The sequence below is a fragment of the Leptidea sinapis genome, chromosome 2 (assembly GCF_905404315.1).
Source record: "Leptidea sinapis chromosome 2, ilLepSina1.1, whole genome shotgun sequence".
Lineage (NCBI taxonomy): Eukaryota > Metazoa > Arthropoda > Insecta > Lepidoptera > Pieridae > Leptidea > Leptidea sinapis.
The window spans coordinates 6,868,407-6,890,514 of record NC_066266.1 but is presented as its reverse complement, the minus strand read 5'-3'; the positions used below and the strand labels follow the sequence as shown (position 1 = coordinate 6,890,514).

Genomic DNA, 22,108 nt, shown 5'->3' with positions numbered 1-22,108 from the left:
ACATTTGTTAAATAAAATGCTCTTCTATACCAGCATACAACAGCGCTATCTTTTGTGAAAAAATAAAAAACATCAATCACTTAAATGAGCTGGTATTTAGGGAGACAAATTCTTTGGGGAAATCGCTTTTGTAAGGACACTTAAATAGGCCGTAATACCGTGTTACATTTACGTCTTATATTATTAATAATTTTTGTATCGGATTTTCCTCACCGTTTATAATTGTTGATAATCCATTTTGGTGTCTATTTTCATAGAAGTACATAGCATCTCTCTTTATTATTGAAATAATGTATTATGGAAAAATAATAAAATCTCTATTAAGTTATATTATACTTATTAGTTATTGAAGCAAGTTTTTTTTCTATTATCAAGTACTTTAATAATGGTTGGCACAATAAATAAGTATGCTGCTGAAGTATGCGGCACGTATACTTGAACGTGACCATGCGTCCCGCTCTTGCAAACAGACCAAATGACAATTTAAAATGTATTTTTCCCGCTCGAAAAGCGTCGTACCACGCGGGCCTCACAGGAAAATTTTGAAACAACTTTGTTCAGCCGACAAAAACACGAAATAAGTCACGCCCACTACTGGGGCCGTTAGCCGTGCCTACTTAACAATTTTGTGTTTAGTGCTTAAATTATTCTATCTTATATTATGAAAAAAGAAATTGTAAAATATTTTTTTTAATTATTTAAATACGTAGATGTCCCGCTCTGACAAAAAAATAAATGGTCACGTTAGGTATACGATGATACCGTATGAGATCCCAATTCTCCCGTGGTCAAAAGAAGGCTCAGATATTTCTAACCGACTTCAAAAAGGAGGAGGTTCTCAATTCGATCGGTTTTTTTTATGTATGTACACCGATTACTCTGAGATTTATGGTCCAACTTACGGTATTCTTAGTGCCATTTGGTCCCATAATATTTTTACATAGTTTGGCCCAGTAGTTTTCATTTTATGAACACAAAATTTTGCCATCACCTTTAGTACCGTTTACCTGCCAAAGCCACTGTAACCCAAACTCCATAATGGTCCATCGTTCTTACCTGTGTTGGGAGCATGCGCTGACAAACTTTCAGCTTTTATAAAATAACGTAGATCTGGGGTTCACGGGCTCTTGCTATATTAAGGTTGACTGGCCACGCGTGTCCTTCCGGTTGGGTTGTTTTGTTCTAGACGAAGCTATCCCGTTTTAAGTCACGCGTGTCGAGTGTAGGTACCTACTATTACATTTGGGTTGGCACCGACTTTAAAGCTATGAATTGTCTAGCCACGCGTGTCTGTCCGCTTGGGTTGTTTTGTTCTAGACGAAGCTATCCCGCTCAAAATCACGCGTGGCGAGTGCAGGTACTTCTCAAAATTTATTGAAGTCAGTTCGCCGAGTACTATTTCAATTCAATTACAAACTCAATTTCCAATTTATTTATTAAAAGATTATAAAATTACAATATAAAATATTAATATAAAAGTCTTGCTTAAAAACTAGTTAACAGGAACGAAGAACAAGGAAATAAACAAGGCTGACTTCAAAGTAGCAGTATCATTACTATTCCTGTGGCGAGCTACTCCTGCGGGAAACTACATATCCTCAAGGTATATCCAGCTATAGTCAAATGTATATCTTTATATATATAATTCTTGTGTGCGTGTGTATGTCACTGAACTCCTCCTAGACGGCTGGACCGATTTTGATGAAATTTTTTGTGTGAGTTCAAGGGGATTCGAGGATGGTTTAGATTCACAATTGAAGTATCTTCTAAACGGCTGGACCGATTTTGATGATATTTTTGTGTGTTCCAGTGAATTTGAGATTGTTGTGTGTCTTCAGGTGGATTCGAGAATGGTTTAGATTCACAATTAAACTACCTCCTATACGGCTGGACCGATTTTGATGATTTTTTTGTTTGTTTCAGTGAATTTGAGATTGGTTTAGATTCTCAATTCCGTCCATATAATATAATTCTCCAGCTCATGAGTATGTTAGTGAACTCCTAACGGCTGGACCGATTTTTGACGTGTGTACAGGACAACGTCTGTTGGGTCTACTAGTCTATATATATAAAAATGAATTGCTGTTCGTTAGTCTCGCTAAAACTCGAGAACGGCAGGACCGATTTGGCTAATTTTGGTCGTGAATTATTTGTGGAAGTCCAGGGAAGGTTTAAAAGGTTTGAATAAACATGAAAATCCTCGGATTTAAATAAAAACATCAATTTTGATTTTCCTTTGATGTGTCCATACATAATTTCTATGAGAGAATTTATTGACGCACGGTTTGACAGTTCTGCTGTGAAACTATTTCATTACGACAGCAGGGTGCATATTTTACGAAGTAATTTTTGATGTTATGATATATTATTGACAAATTCATATAAATACATTATTTCATTTATTATATACAGAACAACGTCTGCTAGTGTTCTATAAAATATACTTGATTGTACATGTTCTATAAACATCTATCACAGAAATATTAATTATGAAGCAAAACTGTTATTTATGATGTTCCCTTACAATTAGTTATAGATCTAACCATATCCCTAACAATATTTTCATCAGTCACAAACATCTCAGTAGAACCCATACCAAGATCGTTAGTAACGTAGCCGCCACTACGCCGTTTTTTACACGAACTATGTACAATGGTACAACCCATAGCGACGAATACCGCAACATTTCCAGAATTGACACCAGAGCCTGGCATTATCTCTATTTTATCGCTATATTTTTGATGTAATCTACGAATTAAATCTACAGCGTTCAATTCAACTGCCGATCCCTGCTGACCACTTGTAAGAAGTCTGTCAAAACCAAGATTAACTAATTTCTGAATAGAAATCTCTGGGTTTCCGCACAGGTCGAACGCTCTATGGAATGTCAGTGGAATCGGACTGGCCGCTGATATTACTCTTAAACAGGTGTCAACGTCAACTTCTTTATCATCTGTGAGCGCGCCAAAAACGAATCTGTCAATCGGCATTTCTTTAAACAATGCAATATCGGCTAACATTGTACTTATTTCATGTTCTGTATAACAAAAGTCTGCACCGCCTCTGCACCGTATCATCACATTGATTTTAGTAATCTGCAAAAGTTGACACACATTAACACAAATTTGATTGTAAGACGTAGCTTATCACATACACAAAACTAATATTCCTGGCCTGTTTTCGGTTGTCTAACAGCAAGAGACTCTATCTACACATATAAACTATCTGAGGTTATAAATCACTGACCTGTACGTAATAAATACCTACCACTAGACAGGCTGTTCCATATGTTTGACAGCAATTTTTTTGTGCCTGTTTGAAGCGCCACTCGCGAGCGTCCAGAGAACTAATTTTGACGTACAATACAAATGGCTGCGAAGGAACCGTTTTTCGTGGTATTTATACTTCAAAAATCAACCGTAATAAAGTACACATTTTTATTTTGTAAATAGTTTCCCACCAGCTATCGATGTTTTAGTACCGCAGACTCTCGCTACATGGCCAACAGCGCCAAAATGGCGAATGTAAAACAGGCACAAAAGCACTTTGACAGCCGCCAGTTCAGCGGTTTAAAGTAGAGGTCAGTGTTATAAAGCAATTTATGAAAATTGGGATGTGTAACCATCACAAAATAAATTTAATACCTGACTTTTTTCATGATGTTCTATGGATTCTTCAGCCACTTCATTATGAATTTCATTAACCTTAAACAAAATGTTTAAGAAACTTTAATTCAATACAGATTTGGATCAAAACAATAATAACAAACTTATATATAAGCTTATCCGACCAAAAATATTGAACAAATGAGAGGTTATAGATTATAGAATGTCCAGTATGATATACCCATTGAGTGATGTATGTGTTTACCTAGTATATTGAAGATGCGGATTGCGGTGTTGATACCCACTTCACACTTCATTTGGTATGGTATGGTATGGTAGGTATAGGGGCTCCTGTTTCCGCAATTACACCACTAACATGGGTCCATTTTGCGTGCAGTAATGGCCAGTTACTCCAACCAGCCAAGCTCCTTCCAGAAGTTCAGAACATTCCTGGGGTGTTCGCAGACTTCTTGGAGCGACCTCGTATTGGTTAAGGATTTTGCCCGTTGGTTGGCCACCCCCGCACATTCCAGGTTGACACGACCACATGACCCGTTATGGTGCCCACCATTATACGGATGTCATGTCTGTTGAGGTTGATACGTGCCAGTTTGGGCGACAGTCCAGGTATCGCCTCCTTCGCCTGTCTACAGCTTGAGACATTCATCCATCGGGTGTTGTGTAGGTCGTTGGTGAGAGAGCGTATCCATGAGCGCATTTGGCTGAAGGGCAGTGGCAGAAGTGGGAATGGACCAGTCACTATATTTGCCGATGCCCGCCTTGCAAGCTCATCCGCTGCATCATTTCCTATTGAACCGCTATGTCCCTTGATCCATTGCAGAGTTACCCGGTTATAAGAGGCAACTTGTTCCAGGGTTGGTGACATTCGTGTATTAGTGCTGAGTTGTAGGTGGTACCCTTCAGCGCTGTTAGTACCACCATACTGTCAGAAAGAAATCTGATACTGTGGCCATGTACCTTCCTTCTTAATATAGTGCTGGCGGCTTCCTTGATGGCTACGTACTCACATTGGAAGATGGAGCTGTGTGTGCCCAAGGGTATGGAAGTGTGTATGTTTAGTTGTGAGAATATGCCGGCACCAGTTCCAGTAGCCATTTTTGAGCCGTCTGTGTAAATTCTTAATTTGTTTACACCTGACTGGTCAGCATCTTTCTCATATAGCTGTATGTGATAGTTCTTATGAAAAGCATGTGTTTTAGGTATCTTGTCGCATGGTGCCTCACAGAGTCACAGAGAGTCCTTTGTTTCCCTATTCCAGAGATTATCTGTTAGGCAGTCTTCATTCTTCCGTACACACAACAGCTTTAGATGTCGAGTCGCCATAGTCGCTTCTTGTTGAAATTGTATGTCGAGTGGTGTTAACCCTAGAATAGTTTCAAGGGCAGAAGTAGGCGTGGTGCAAGCCAGCCGCTGGAAACGCACCCTTTATTTAAAAATATATTTTCAATCATTTAGGACAATTAGTTACACAGTGCACTTATGAATCACAATTATCAGTGGGAGGCTCAGAATGCCAGCCAGATTATGTGTACCACAACAGCGCTAATTTCTGCAGTGAACTAGTAATGTTTCGGTCTCAAGAGCACCGTATATAGTTAAATTACTGGGCAAATGAAACTTAACATCTTATATCTTAAGGTGATGAGCGCAATTGTAGTGCCGCTCAGAATTTTTAGGTATTTTCAAGAATCCTGGGTGGCATTGTAATGAGCAAGATATATCAAATGAATTACCATCAGCTGAATGTCCTGGTCATCTTGTCCCTTATTTTCATTAAAAAAAACTAAATGTCAAAGTTACTATTTACCACTACACTAAATAAATTGAGCAGCATTTCAATAATCTTTTTTAATAATAAACAAACATACTTTCTTAATAACTTCAGTAATGAGGCCTGCCGATGGAGTTAATCCCCCTTCTGTGAGAGAACTGCACACTTCAATCTCATGAGCTCCACCCCGGATAGCATTTATAGCTGACTCTAAGCTATCAATACAAACTTCCAGCCGAATTCTCGAAACTGCAAACAAAATATAGACAATAGAAATGTGTGCTAATATGTTAGTCTGATGGTTGGGTTGAGTAAGGTGACATCTATGCTAATATATGATGTAGGCTCTGTCTGTACATCTTAATAAATATAAATCCAGTGTCCTGATTTTTGTTCCCAGTAAACTCCTAAAGTAATGAACGGATTTTAATGGGGAATACTTCAGATTATTTTGATTTGGGACCCATAATTATTTTTATTTCCAATATTTGTTTTGTATGGACATATTTTCTATGAGAGAGTTTATTGACACACAGTTAGACAGTTTTGCTGTTATAATGAAATTTTACTTAATAACTCATGATGTTATGAAATATTATTAACAAATTCTTAAAAAAATAAGGATTTATAATTAGGTATACTATTATAATCAGCTTTAATGCTGCTTTCTGAAGAAGTTTATGGTAAAAATCTATATATATTATATAACAGATTTCCACATAATATATAGTCACTCATCATGATATCTCTGGAACCATTAGAGCTAAAGACTTGAAATTTGGTAGGAATATTCTTTTCACCGAGTAGAGGTTAGCTAAGAACGGATTTTCCAAAATTCCATCCGCAAGAGTTTTTATTATTATGAACCGAACAACGTCTGTCCGTTCAGCTAGTGTAATATAAGGTACATATTATGCTTTTCATGGAGTAACCATGGACAAATATATCTGACTTACAAAATCATCATAACTTGCAACATGATCGTTGTTCGATAATTTATCAACTACCTTATATTTGTTTGTTATTCTGTCTACACTTCACTGGCACTAGGTGGTAGGTTAGATTTGCTTAAGTATGTGGGCACAATTAGAAAAATCACAGCACAGCACCATCAACTTATTTCAAATGGTCTAAAGATGCACTGATAACACCCACTGGAGTAACTTTTTTATGTTTTTATAACTTCACTGTCACTAAAGTGCTTAATGTACACCACAGAGACAGAAAGGGTACATCTTTTCCAAGGTATCAGCTTCAACCACTTTATTTGTAATTATTCATTCTTTGGAAATGAAAAAGTACAAACTGTTCATTGGATCTTAACAGTCTTGCCATAATAGTTGGAGTTATATTCTGGAGTTACAAGCAGCGCTCCTCAGCATCTATGTGCTAATAAAACAATAAAAAATAAGCTTAGCTTGAGTATTCTGTAAGGTTAGAAAGTAAAATTTTCTTGATGGTTAATACTTAAAGGATAAACTGTGGTTAATAAGGTAAAATTGCATTACAACCATAAACTTTGTTTACTTTACACTAGCATAGTAAGTTAATGATTAAAACTTACCTTTTCTGTTTAGGATGTTACATAAAATCTAATATATGTAACTTAATTGAATTGGCAGTCAATTTGAGTTTTCAACCAAACAAAGTAAAAATAAACAAAGCAGGAGCACTAAGCAACATAATCTTATTATGGTGCATAGGGCCACATTGTTGTTGCCAGCTCGACCATCAGCAAGGCTTGTGTTAACATACATTATATATCATACAGTGATGATACAGCATATATTGTGGCATACTCTGTATTCTCAGATCAGGTAGCATGTTCCTAAACTGACTTTACAGCGATACCAGGGGTCAAGAGAAGCACTGTCGAATATGGGCCTCATATCATATTATATTGAGTTACTAGCTGACCCGGCAAATGTTGCTTTGCCATATAAATTGTAATTGTATTGATCTTGTGCTTGCTAGTTGATAAGAGATGGCGCTAGTTGTATTAATTACTAACAATCACACTTCTTTTATATTTTGTATAAATCACACTATAGTTTTATAAATTATAGCCTATATGTTATTCTGGTGTGTTAGCTATATTATTGTAAAGTTTCATCAAAATCTATTCAGTAGATTTTGCGTTAAAGAAGTTCAAACATACATCCAGACGTACAAACTTTCACATTTATAATATTAGTAGGATAGTAGGATTATTAGTAGGTAGTTTTGATTTAACTCAATCAATAATCGCTTTCTGAATTCAGTGCTATATTTTAGAAGTGCCTTACATGCACAAACAAGTTTTTACTTAAACTTAGCTCTTCACACATCTCGTGAACTTTTTAGTGTTTATTTAGGTACGTAACTTAGAAATATTTGTAGCTTACTTGGGTCATTGGGCCATCCAAATTGGCATTGTCTGGACATGTTGTTTGTTTACAGATTTTATCCGTCTTTTTAGTTTTTTGCAAATTCTGGAGTCTGGATGTGGTCTTTGAGAGTAATAGTTCGGTAAACGACAAACGTAGTGTTTAAATTCTCTTTGAGTTCGGTAAGACCTAGTGTTCTGTTCTGTGGCAAACAGAATTTAAACAATATGTTCTGTGGTAATAGTGTTCTGTAATGCCAATAACTTATTGTTATAGTCATAAAACCAAATATATTAAATTTACCGCGCCAAATGTCAAAAATGTAGATGCGAATATTTTATTAAATGGAGAGCTGGTAAAACCGGTGGAATCTGTATTTCTTGGCATTACTCTTAATTCCAAATTGCAGTGGGGCCCCCATGTTGAAGGATTGGCGAATAGGCTTAGTTCTGCAGCATATGCGGTTAAGAAAATTAGACGGTTAACTGACATACAGTCCGTTCACAGTTATTTTACCTCTGACAGAAGTCATTATATGTTTTCTTTATGTTGGTGTTCCTGTCGAGTCGTTCTGTGAAATTCCTAGCGTTTTTCTTTCATATTTGTGATATTTCATCTGTTAGCATGCCGAAAAGAATTCAAAGTAGCGGAAGAAATATTATACTATCGGTGCGTGATTTCTGCGAAAGAGAAAAAGAAAATAATGGTCCTTTATTTCCATTTGGAAATGTTCGTTAACAAGTTGCCGCCATAACGGGTATGTAAATTAGGGCTACCCATCTTTAGTATTTTTCCCAATTTTAGTGGAAACTTGATATCCTAGCATTACCGCCATCGGTACTTAATTTCTGTCGCGTCAACTTTGATATTCTAGACCATAAATGTTAGACTGCGTGTTATTCTTGCGAGTACAGTAACTATCTTGTGATGTTTTTTGTATGTTTTATTTTTATAGTAATATAATCAATCATTTGCTTCAATTAGATATACAAGTTCTATGTCCTTTATATTTGTCTTTTTAATTTATTTTATAATTTCATAATTTAATACAGTAATCATTGTCAATTAGTATAAGTCGCCTTGAGTGGTTTTAATTTGAATAAATAAATAATATAAATGCCAAGCTGACCTCTATTTTTTTAGTTAGAACTACAATTACTTCGTTTGGTAGCATTTGATAAGATTAGGTAAAAATGTAAATAGGAACATTATTGGTAAGAAATACCTGTCTACATATTATATACACAGCTATTTTTAATTTAAAATAAAATAGGCTTTATAAAATAAAACTTTTTTCCTGTTTCAGGAATATCTGAAAAACCGTAAGCACCATAACTAAAGATGGCGAAGTTGCTTTATCCACTTTTCAAAAAATTTCTACGCCCAGAAAAAAACGCATCCAAGAAATAAGTAGTAGTTGTACATACGGCGCGATTAGTATACTTTAGTTATTTTCATAGTATTATGTCCTATGGTATATTGTTATGGAGCAGTGCGGCCGATATTAATACAATATTTGTGCTGCAGAAGAGGGCTATTCGCGCAATTTATAACCTAGGTCGGTCCTAAAGAATCATTAAGAGAAAAATTTGAAGAAATAAACATTTTGACTATTGCTTCTCAATACATTTTTGATAATGTTCTGTATATACATTCATAATGTTAACACGAGGAACAAACATAAACTTGTTATGCCTACTACTCGGTTGGGTCGAGTTAGTAAGTCTTTTGTTGGGCGATGTATATGCGTCTACAATATGATGCCAGAAAATGTACAAAACAAAATGTGTTACGAAATCTAAAAGAATAGTTAAAAAACAATTGTGTGGGAAAGGTTACTATAGCATAAACGATTTTCTTAATGACACCACGGACTGGTAATAAAGCGAACACCCTCAGGCTCTTTAATTATAAATGTTTATTGTAATCCATATTATATATAAAAAAATCCCGCTGAGTTTCTTGCGCCCATTCTTCTCAGGTCTGAGGCAGTCTCTTTGGAATGGGTCGTAGTTTTTGACGTTCAATAAGTGATTTTAAATCCTATTTTGAATAAAATACATGTATTTGAATTTTAGTGTCAAGTGTAATATCACCTGGGCCGTTTAGCGGTACGCTACCCCTATGCTATTTTGCTCTCAGTTGTGAATTCAGATTATATTGCCACTGATAAGGGCATATCGTGCCGCTTAACATCATATGGACATTGAATTTGAGTGTTCACAACCTCAGGCCAGGCAATGATATTAATATTGTAAAATTAATATGATTGAGACCAGGCAGCTATCGTACCAGTTAAAATTAAATTATCGTTATTGCATAAATGGATCAAAATTATCGTACACAACCGGATAATGACTGTAAGTGCAATAGTAGCGAATAAGCGATGTGCCGAGTACGGCTTGACTCGAGTCAAACTCGATTCCTGCTTTGGACACACCTACTCCAATACCAATTGAGTACGCCTGACTCGCTTCTGGTACACGAGTCAGGAAAATCGACTTTGTATTCGCTGACTCGATTCTTGAGTTCTAGTTCTAAAAAATATTTTTTGTGTAATAAAATTTATAAAATTTGATCTCATTTCTAGTATCTAAACACCTCCTAAAAATATCTCCGTTTAAAAATATTTTCATTAAAAATGTTTGATGTATTAAGGTTGTGTCATTATATGAAGCTTACATGTTGTTTTAACTGCATTTCGATTATTTTCCTTGTTGGTTGATAATTTTGCCTTGATGATTGGCATATTTAGAAGGACATAAAAAATAATAATAATAATTATAGTGGCAAAAATGTTTTTGTCTGAGGGTTGAATCTTTTCACAGCCACCATCACTATTAAAAGAACATAACTTAGAATATTGACACTATAGAAGTAGTCCCCGCGTACCCCTTTTAAATAGAAGTAGTTTTGACAAGAGTAGTCTTAGGTGATGTCCTATTATTATCTATATATATAAAAATGAATTGCTGTTCGTTAGTCTCGCTAAAACTCGAGAACGGCTGGACCGATTTGGCAAATTTAGGTCTTGAATTATTTGTGGAAGTCCAGAGAAGGTTTAAAAGGTGAATAACTAGGAAAATGCTGCTAAATTAAATAAAAACAACAAATTTGTTTTTCCTTTGATGTGTCCATACATAATTTCTAAGAGAGAATTTATTGACGCACGGTTTGACAGTTCTGCTGTGAAACAATTTCATTACGACAGCAGGGTGCATATTTTGGGAAGTAATTTTTGATGTTATGATATATTATTGACAAATTCATATAAAAACATTATTTTATTTATTATAAACAGAACAACGTCCGTCGGGTCAGCTAGTATATATATAAAAATGAATTGCTGTTCGTTAGTCTCGCTGAAACTGGAGAACGGCTGGACCGATTTGGCTAATTTTGGTCTTGAATTATTTGTGGAAGTCCAGAGAAGGTTTAAAAGGTGGATAAATATAAAAATGCTCGGAATTTAATAAAAACAACAACTTTGTTTTTCCATTGATGTGTCCCCCGTCGTTCAGAAATCAAAATGAAAGAATAGTTTAAAATGAATAACTAATTAGAATATTTATATCTTTCACAAGAGGTGAAAAACCAACTTTAATTTAATTATTGATTTTTTCTTATTACTTTATATGGCAATACGGCGTTTGCTGGGTCAGCTAGTTATGAATAAAATTATCCATCACGGAATTAAATCGTATGACATAATGTCACATACTCAACAGATGATTGGGAATGTAAATGAATTAAACATTATAATGAAAAGGATGTAATGATTATTATTTGTATAATAAAGTATCGTAACATAACAAAAATAATTTTATAAAACCACTTGTGGTGTCGGTGAGCTTGTAAATTAAACCACCGACTCGATCTTTACTTTTGTGTATTACGTTTGCACTCGTGAATGTTAACAGAAGTAAGTTTATATACGTGACTTATAAGTTATAATTTATATAATGCAAGTTAAAGCCTATGACACTCGTGGGTAAAAAGTTAGCGTCTCTCTTCATCACTCGCGTCCTTTGTTGTCAAGTGGGTGGCGTCTATATCTGTCTCCCTCTCTCTGATGTGATCAGTTGGCATTCCAAACAATACTGCAACTTATGTGGATGCAATCGCCACACACTTATCAATGCCAATTAAAATATACAGTCAGAACTCTTTTAACCTTTCCACATTTGATTTCTCACTACTTTGATTTTTCACACTCGCTACATCAGAAACGCAATCCTTGCTATTTTTAATTTAAATGCGTTTTTGGAAATGAACAATATGAATAAAAATTCACTTTTTTCCGCTTTAGCAGTACTTTAAGTCACACACGCAATAGTCATTAGACTGGTGATCAAAACAAATTAAAAATTTTTACATTTCAAGACGGCCAATGTGATATATGTCTGTCTCTTTTCAGTGCATGGCGTTTCGCATAGCTTAGAAAAGGCAAGCCAGAGGTATACTGATAATTATTATATTATACAACCAAATCAGTAGTCATACGTTTTTTTAATTCTTTAGGCTTGATAGTTGCTCTGAGAGATGGACGCGTTTGACTGCAAACTGGGCTCGTCCAAGTGGCAAGAGAACTAGTAGCCATCGGACACTGGGTTGATGAAAAGAGAATAAAATACTGGAAATGAAGTGGATAAAGAAAACGAAAACAAGAAAAATCTGGGAAATGTAGGAGGAGACCTATTACCCGAAGGACTTTAACTTTGTAAACATATAAATAATTAACAATGTAAATATCATGTAAGTTATTGATTCTCTTGGTACTGTTGGAAATGGTACCTACAACCGTCACAATAACAAAAGATCTTATTACAAACTTTACGTTCAAATCATTATATTGTAAGAAAAAAAAATCATCAATACCGTAAAATTTTTGTTGTTTGAGGGAGTCATAGAAACTAAATATGGCAATATAACGTTCAGGTTAGGTAACCTAACGGCTAGAGGTAAAAATAACTGTGAACGCACTGTAATTCACAGTTGACAGCTCGTATTTGTCGTTCGTACTCTCAATGAACTTATTGTAGTTGTTAAATTCTCTTTGGTACTCTCTTTCAAGACGTCATCAGTCGCCGTCGGTTTGCATTTTACAATCAATTTTTAAATTAAGTCAACCGCTACATAGTGAGTTCATAAATAGTCAATACTGCATACTAATTTATAGTTTAATATATAATATTTGTAAAACACACACTCATTAATTCTATGTTTATTTGTCATAAGTTAAATTGTAATAAGAATGATTAAATCTGAACCCTGGACGGGAGGAACTGACGAAGAATATGAGACTCAGCACTTTGGCTTCGGGTGCCAAAGATTTAAAATCGCACTCAGAAAAATGGTGGAACAAAAAATTTCAGGTGGTGTAATGGAAATGGTAACTGCCCTGCAGACTTCCTTAAACTTAAACGATACGGATAAACTAACGTTACAACATTCATCTAACAAGCTTATCCGTCTATATTGTGAGAAAGCTGGACCCTCACTTGAAATTATAGATAATGAAATAGATAAGTTGCTTAAAATACCACACAATATCCTTTTACCAGAAGATGAAGTACAATTTGATCAAGTTACAGATGAAGGATTTGAAAAGCTCAAGGAAGAAGTAAGTAATCTTCAGCAAACAGTTAAGAGAGGGGCTATGATGGAATCATTGTTAACAGCAGAGGAGGAAGAATTGGCATCAGTTGAGGAATTATATCAACTTTCTAGAAAAGATATGGAAGTGATTGATCTCCTTGAGAAAAATTTATCCAACACAAAAGATTTACTCAAGACTTTGCAAAGTGATACTGAATTTATAACTGCATTAGAGCCTTCAACAAACAAAAACAATGATATTCCATAGCTAGATGTAGCTGATACTTTTTCTTTATAATGTATAATAAAAATTAAGAATAATACTTATATTTTGTTTTAAATATTTATGTGTTCCTAATCTAGTGTGGGTCTTGATTGGATTTTTCATTATAAGGATTCTTTCTATCAAGACCAGATGAACTTACTGTTCCATTGATTCAGTTTGGGTTCTGGATACATTAAGTGACAGAGCCAGACCTAAGACTTACTAATGGGATATAGTTTTAAGATTATGATGAACATCAGCACTCAACTGCTTATTGTGCTTAGTGTTCCTGTTTTGTATTTGGGAATAATGCTAGATTTTTATGACAATAATGCTAACAAAGTGCTAGACATTAATATGCTAAAAAAGGCCAAACAAATTATTGTTTATATGATATATTATTGGATAAATGAAGGGAAGGGAATAGGGTAATTAATAATGCAGTGGTATATTTAAGTAAAATTAATCATTAGTTAACTGTCAATCAATATTAGCTTTATCTTGTGTTTGTGCATTGTGATGTTGGGCTATTCAAATCAATAGTTGACATCAAGAGCGACTCCAACCCCTGTGATTTAACATTTTATGATTAACAACATTCTCCTGATCTTTTAAAGCCATATCTGATGCGAAGATTAGAGGTCAGTGTATGTAGTCTAGTAGTAGACAGTCTATTTATTAATTTGAATACCATGAGAGCACCGCTGGCGGCAAAGAAAGAACAGAAATGGCTTAAGAAGCTAACTCCGGAAATAGGTAATTAACTGCTGATTATCCTTGAGACTGACCAAAATTTGACATCTGAACTTATTTTATTTTAAATTCTTTAAATGCAGAAATATGCAGCGCTAAGGCCAAATTTTTCATGCCAACTGAACAACTCTCCTGACATAGCCAATTATTTAGTTTATGGTATAATTATGTACTACTTAATAATAATATAATAAATCTGTGGTTAGGTACCACTGAAAATGATGCACTAAAATGAACTGAAATTAAACAAATTGACAACAGTTATTTATTCATTTTCATGTAAAAACATACATCATCTAAAACAGCATAGAACAATGATATTATTTATAAATTATTAACAGATTCACATAGAGTACTTTTGCAAAGCTTGAAATTACATCTTAGTTTCTAAATATTATTACAAATTAAAATTCAACATACATTCAAAAGGTTTTTAATTTTGCACAACATCAACATTAACACTCTTACTAAAAAATAAAATAATTTATAAATCTTAATAAGTTAGTAATATAAACTCTATATCACATTTATCACTTAAAAATAGTTATTTTACATTAATTTATATGTTATAAATTACAAAAATAATGAGCATTAATGCACATATGCTGCTGAATAATTATTTATTGATATTTTTCTATAGTTACGAAAAATAAAATATAGAAATAATTTGTGCAACAATAGGTAGGTATATCTTCTTTTTGATTTTTTATAGTTAATAATTTTATAGTTCAAAATTGATCTGCATTTAAAATAAATACAAAACTTTCATAAAAATACATAACCTATGTACAATAATATTTGATACCATAAAACGGGGTCAATGGGGACGCAACTAGATTTTAGATGACATTTTCTCTGATTTCTTTCTATAAAACCTATGTTATTTATATTTAAAAACTTGAGTTAAAACTATCTCTATAAGATAAAATGTAGAAAGAACTTATAAAATTTACGAATTACTCATGATAGCTTAAAATGTTGCCCATCCCTATTTAAACTCTTAGAAGGGTTAATAGAGATCAGCTATGGGACAATAGAAAAAAACAGTCAGGGTTGTCACAGAGCTAGGTCAAATAATACAAATGAATTCAAAAATATAAAATCACTGTAATAATCAACATTATAGAAGTATTAAAATCTTTTTTTAATCAACATACTATACTTAAAGTAATAACATATTAATTATTATATTAAGTATAAATAAGAGGCCAGGTTATCACCCATAAAAATTTTAGATCCAATTTTATTATAACCGCCACGTATCGTACATATTTTGCAATTTATATACAACGTATGGGGGTAGAAGAGTGCCGTCGGCTGCAGAAGTCATCATAAGAGATGTGGCACCCTTTATATGGTTCATTACCCTTTCAGGGTATTTGACTGTTCTCTTAACCAGCACTCTAACATCCTGGGTCATCGCTGAGGTTGGTCTCATCGTAATTAACAATGTTAGCAGGTGGTGTGCCTCGAAGAGACGTTTCAAGTTTTCTAAAATATTCATCGATGGTTTCTGGTGAAACGGCTGCTCTTTGCTCTCTTTGTATTTTGACTGAGTCTTTTGCTAATTTTATTTTTATGCCTTTTAAGAAAACATGACATAAAATCGGGACCTGGCAAATTATTTTTGAACCTTTTGATATCAACTCCCATTTTATCCAGGTATTGTTTTATTAGGAATCTTAAATCAATGGGTTCTAGAGGATATCCCCATTCTGAACATACATTTACGTACTCTACTAAGTACGCTTCTTCAGCCCGTCTTAGGGCAGTTTGGCCTCCTTGCTTTTTCATGACACGGGTGTTGTGTCGATGCAGGACTGATTTCGGTATATCGTATTTCCGTGAAACATCTTTAAAGGAAAGGTTAGAGCTATTGTACTCATGTAGTGCCATTTCTATTACAGAATCGTCATATTTTTTATAATTTGTGTTTCGACTAGTTTGGTAATCACGCGGCGTTGTCCAAAAATAGATGTTATCTGAAAAAAGAATGAGTTTTAATGATAGAATTGCACTTATTTCTTATTATTGTTCAACAAATATAAACTCGTTTGTCTACCTATTGCAAAAAAAATATAACTAACCAAATTCACATTGAATCACAATAGTACCATCAAACTTATCTGGTGATTAAGTCGGAAGGTGGGCATCGGAACCTCTTAATGGAACCATGTAACTATCCAAACTGAGCTTGTGCTTATTAGAATTATCATAACACATACTCTTCCTATATATCCACTTCTTAAGTAACGATTTCTTTGAATTGTAAAGGTGTTGTACCCCCTCATAATTACTACTCGTCATAATTTATTTTTTACTTATCATGTATTAATAATCTTTGCATGTTTAAAGCCGTTATTTAATTTTGTAACCATTGATATGATATAAAACAAGAACATTGTGGTGACAACCCTGTCCCTATTGACCCTTTTACATTCCCATTGAGTCACTAAGCTCGTCACTATTAACCAAATATGGCGTCCTTATTAAACTTACCAACCATCCCTATACACCCCATTCGGCGTTCCTATTCACCTCAAATTTCGATAAAAAGTATCTCCACCCACTTTTAACCGTTAAATTTACAAATAAGCGCTTAAATTGTACTCACCTTTATGTAACGTCTCAAGAAATAACTAATATGCCGTAATATAACTGAACTAGCTCAAATAGTTTTAAAAAAATATATTTATCTCGAAAGTTTAGAACTACAAAAAAACACCGGTAACAGAGCAACAACTTCAGTAGTGAATCTTACGCCGAATTGCTTGACTTATTTTTAATTTTTTTTTTTAATTTATTTAGTGGCACGGCTTGACTTGTTATTTTTTTTTTTTTATTTATTTAGTGGCACGGGGCTGCCAGCCTAGAGAGTACATATTCTACTAAGATTTTCTTCCAAAAAGTATGTAGTAATCTATGGTAAGCAAATTAATTTCTCGTGTCAGGTTCAATTTTGATTTAACCCTATTCACCCCTGGATCCCTAATCACCCCGTTTTACGGTACTGACCCCCCCACTAGGTGTTGCCTGTGTCATGGGGGATTTAGTGAAGGTAAGTGACAACAAGCTGACAATAAAATAAATTTACTAATTTAGTTCAACTAAACAAATATTAACTGTGTTAATATTGTATGTATGCTTGAGAGTGAGTCTTTGTTTATGTAAGGATAGAAGATATTGAGCTTCCATTTGGTTTACTTGTCTTCTGCGTAACAATGTATGTTTAAGGTGTATAACATATCATGAACAGATGAAACAAGTATAGGACATAACACACAACCTTGGGGCAGTCCATCATCCACAGGCTTCGGGTTTGAGCAATAACCTTCAATAATGACCTGTATACTATGCACAGTGAGGAAGCTGGGGGTCCACTTGCATAAACTCTCAAGAAGCCCAAATGATGAAAGTTTTGAGAGAAGTGCCATGTGCTATCAAAGGCCTTCTCTATATCTAGATTTCATAGTTCATTATTTTCTTGTTTTGAAAGTTTTTTTCATAGCTAAGAAGTAACTACCTACTTCATAAAACATTTTTTTTAGTCTTAAACAAAAACAATTTTGATTGAAGGTCCAATAAAATCTTCTTAATCTATTGTTATAAATAGCTTTTCATAGATTTTTTTGATTTTTTGACGCACGGTTTGACAGTTCTGCTGTGAAACAATTTCATTATAACAACAAGGAGCATATTATGTTACAATGAAAAATTATTGACAAATTCATCAAAAACAGTATTTTATTTATAATGTACAGAACAACGTCTGTATGGTCAGCTAGTATTTATAGTAGATATACCTACTTATTTACTGCTCAGCCCAACATAGTCAACCAACAAAAATTGACATACCTACTTATTGTAATTCTAACCTGTAAAATAAATTTGTGATGTGCTCGGTTTTTCTATTTCTTTTGCCAGTAGGTAGACATTTTGTTTTGCTATGAACTGCCATAGGTAAAATAATTGTTTTTTTTTGTTATTAACATACCTACCCAAGTAGCACTTTGTGACCTCGGGTAAAAAATAAATATCTTTGAAGATTATGGAGACATAGCAGGCGAAACCTAGTAGGTAGGTACCTAATAATTGATATCTTAAAATTCTAAATTAATAATGTCTCAACTGATTTTAATTTAATTTGTATAATGGACCCACAATTGTCTCGCTGATCTTGTAATTTAGAAATTGTATTATAACAAGTACCTACATACTTACCTAAACCTTAAGACAAACAAATATGTATGTAAAAAATGTTTTCTCAATTAATAATAATATGTATTTATGTAGTTACTTTGACACTTAAGTCTTATTGTGTAGGTAGTTAGATTTCGGGAGCGAGCGGTTGGGTTTTTAAAAATAGAAATTAAAATTAATATTATAGAATCGAAATAAGAGTTTATTATTTACGACCCGAGCTTACAGAGTTTGATGCAAGACTGATCTTAATAACTAAAATATAAATGCAGAATAAAAGTTAAAACTATCTTACCAACTACTGTTACAATAACAAGTCGCCCGGAAGGGCTGACCGATAAGAGAAGTGCTGCGTTAGGCTCTACCCCAGCGTGAGAGCTTAAGGCTCTATTGCACTATGGGATAGGATATATAACTCCTCCCTTGGACCGGAGTTATCGGAAATGCAGCTTTTCGAGAACTTCGGAAAGTTCTTTTGACGAAATATTACATACCAAATATACTATAATTATTGAGAATAATGGAGTTAACTCATTTATAATAAGGGCCTCTGAATAACTCTATTTTCCTCCTGATGTGTCGGATTGTTTTCAGTTTCTTTCGAATGACAATCCTGCTTCCTACAAACTACAAAGCTTTATTTTTATTACAGAGGAATACTTATACATAATGAAAATTAGTGACAATAAGATGACGATCGCGTACAACGAGTAAATAGCGACACTATTTGATTCACTTATTTCACTTTTTACACTCGTTACACTTTTCTTCAGTATATAGTTCAAATGTTGAATATCATCCAATCTAATGCCTTTTAACCTTTCCGCATCAGCGCGCTCCGGATCTCGCTGTACACTATAGATCGGCAAGCTTCCGGCATTTTCGCGGCATTTTCCCCGTGTGTATTATTTTACGTGTAGTTATAAAATGCTTATAACTAGGGTGATTTGAGTGACTGTCACTGAAAGCTATTGAAACAAGCTATAAGACCATGTATAAATTATTCATATTGTCTTTCTTTTTTATTTCACAAAGACTTTTCATTCGAAAAAAAGTGTAAAAATAGGTATATTTTAAAATAAATATTGTTATTATTGTTAATTACTTGTTTTATTTATTTCCTTTTATGTTTTTGTAATGAATAGTATATGTTAATTATAAAATTAAGCTTAAATCTCCACAAAGAACGATCTTCGTGTAAAGTCTTGATAACGACCGCTCGCTGCGCCGGCCGGGAACAAGTGGACACATAAGTGCTTTGTCCGTAAAGCTATGACGTCGAATATTGGTGGCCTTGAATCGTAACGGATCGAAATGTGTTTGGGAATTCACTCGTTCATAACTGCGTAGGCAAATAAACCATCTTGTACACCTAATAAGGGTGAAAACTGGATGAGGTAAAAGAGTGCCCCGCGGCACAGCCGCTCTCATTGTTTTTTGAATTACCAGTGCCCGCGGGCACGGCTGATGCGGAAAGGTTAAGTGTACAGGTTCCATATCTGCGACAGGTAAGTTAATAATGGGTATAGGCATATATCTCGATTGTAGAGACTAAGAACGCCGGTTTTGTATTTGGATAGAGTCTATGGAGACATCGCTTTGTTCTCCTATGGCTATAAAGTATGTTCCCCGTATACGCTCCTTTGAATCTTCATTGTCACAAGTTTGAGATATGAGTTTATACTATCCAACTATTTGGGGCGATTCTTTCGATTTTCAGGTTTTCAGACTCTACCTGGCGTGATGAATAGCGTGATAGGTTATGGTGGTACTTCATGAGTTGCTCGATACAGGTTTCCTCCGCATATTGAACGAGTTTATTTTCAGAGCAGAGATATTCTTTAGCTGTGATCTCCTGGCACGGTTGTTCTATCGGGCGGTATCGAACACCTGTAATAGCTTTTACAAGATTTTCAATTAGTTTTATGCGTGCATTCATTTTCTTAGTGTTTTCATCAATTGTCTTGGTAGAGTTCAGAAAGTGATCTAACATTTCAGATATCACAGTAATTTTGTTAGAGATTGCTTGTTCTCTGGTTTGAATATTACTAATTATGTCGTCGTACCTAACTGCATCTTCGTGATCAAGGTTTCAGGTAATAACTTTGATTATAGAGCTTAAGGGATTTATTAACCCACGTTTGTATCTTTTGGAAGGGACTAATTCTCGTAATTTTTCTAGAGTCTCATTTTGAATATATTCTACCTATGTTTTGAGGCTCATGAACTCATCTGCATATGATTTATTCGGGTTTATCTTTTTACTAAATTCAGAATATTTTTGGACATTGAAAGAAAGATCGGTACAAATGCCTGTAAGGTTGATTATTTTAACTATGGACCATTTATCGTGCTGTATATACTACCGGTGAAGTTAGTCACCGGTAGTATACCAGGGTTTTGATTAATCTTTACTGCTTGAAGGGCCTGGTTTGGGGGATGCTGGTTGGCAAGGGCCTGATTCGTCGTTATTCATATCGCTAGGAGTAGTCACCAACTGTGAAGGACGTTTTATATTTTTAATTGGAACTTTTGTAATTCTATCTTTCAGTTATATTGGAACAACATTTTATTTTATTCTATTTGGGACGCAAAACAATTACACACTAGATGATTACATTAGAGGAAGAAATAACATAAATAGTACTGAGTGCATAACCAACGACAGTGTCCACTTTTTGTGAACATTGCGATCTATCTGAGCAGTTACGACAGCTTTTTGGAACCTAGGTTTATCATTAGCTTGTCTTTTGTTAACGCTTTTAGCAAAAATAGTTTGTCCTGTCAGTCAGTTTCGCCGCCTCGCTTGTTATTAATATTTTCTTTTTCGGTTTTTAGTTTTTCTGAAAGATATTCGTAAAGTGTTTAAGTTCTTTTCTTATGGTCTTTAATGAATTGTTGTCTGTAGGCTTTGTCAAAGTCATAGTCGAATGTGGAGTTTAATTCAGTGTGACCAAATACAAATTCGAATGGTGATAAGTCTGTTACTATTCTATATTTCACCTTCGCTAGAATACATGTTCGTATAATCGTAATCGTAGTGATAGTCGGTCGTCATATTATGAAGAATATTATAATTGTAAGCATTGTATGGATTTTAATATTGTTGCTCATCATTTAAATAAAGCTCGTTTACAGGGAATCCTTGTTGTGGCTTTGCCGGTGCTGGGGCAGTTCTCATGGTCACGTCGCGATCGTTCAAAACAGCCTTTTGTGGCTGGTATCCTGAAGGTTGAGGGTGTCTGTAACCAACCTGTGGTCTAAAGCCGTTGTTGAGGTTGTTGGGGGTGTCTATACCCGAATTGAACCGGAGGCCTGTATCCAAATTGATTCAACTGAGGTCGGAAACCATTCTGCTGATTTGGAATAATATTTGGGCACACAAAATTTTGATTAGGTATGCCGAATTTAAATTGAGGTTGATTTGCGAGAGGCCTGAAATTATTATTGTAAGGCTAAAAAAATGTACTAAAAATGACGAGATCAAATTTCCTTTACCTAAACAAACTAACCTACTGCCTGTTTTATA

The 22,108-nt window shown here is 34.4% G+C and overlaps 2 protein-coding genes and 1 long non-coding RNA gene across 3 annotated transcripts; 1 reads left to right on the top strand and 2 right to left on the bottom strand.

The window, feature by feature from the left end:
• Positions 1-1,417: 1,417 nt before the first annotated feature.
• On the bottom strand, positions 1,418-8,073 carry LOC126976474 (copper homeostasis protein cutC homolog). The gene is made up of 4 exons (XM_050824826.1): positions 7,782-8,073; positions 5,495-5,646; positions 3,645-3,704; positions 1,418-3,095 (listed from the first exon to the last, which is right to left on the bottom strand). Exons 1-4 carry the CDS (start codon positions 7,819-7,821, stop codon positions 2,508-2,510), a joined length of 840 nt encoding a protein of 279 aa, XP_050680783.1. The 5' UTR covers positions 7,822-8,073; the 3' UTR covers positions 1,418-2,507.
• Positions 8,074-12,826: 4,753 nt separating this feature from the next.
• Positions 12,827-13,688, top strand: LOC126976584 (uncharacterized). Its single transcript, XM_050824983.1, has one exon. The coding sequence runs from the start codon at positions 13,018-13,020 to the stop codon at positions 13,627-13,629; it is 612 nt and encodes a 203-aa protein (XP_050680940.1). The 5' UTR covers positions 12,827-13,017; the 3' UTR covers positions 13,630-13,688.
• Positions 13,689-15,466: 1,778 nt separating this feature from the next.
• Positions 15,467-17,128, bottom strand: LOC126976783 (uncharacterized). The gene is made up of 2 exons (XR_007731981.1): positions 16,994-17,128; positions 15,467-16,361 (listed from the first exon to the last, which is right to left on the bottom strand). It is a non-coding gene; the product is annotated as an uncharacterized LOC126976783 (long non-coding RNA).
• Between the last annotated feature and the right edge of the window lie 4,980 nt (positions 17,129-22,108).

Bases quoted from the DNA above. Each gene is read 5' to 3' on its own strand.
- LOC126976584 (XM_050824983.1), top strand. From the start codon at position 13,018: ATGATTAAATCTGAACCCTGGACGGGAGGAACTGACGAAGAATATGAG.
- LOC126976474 (XM_050824826.1), bottom strand. From the start codon at position 7,821: ATGTCCAGACAATGCCAATTTGGATGGCCCAATGACCCAA. The intron at 5,647-7,781 runs GTAAGCTACAAA...TTTTGTTTGCAG, and splicing joins TGGATGGCCCAATGACCCAA to TTTCGAGAATTCGGCTGGAA. The intron at 3,096-3,644 runs GTATTAAATTTA...CAACTTTTGCAG, and splicing joins AACATCATGAAAAAAGTCAG to ATTACTAAAATCAATGTGAT.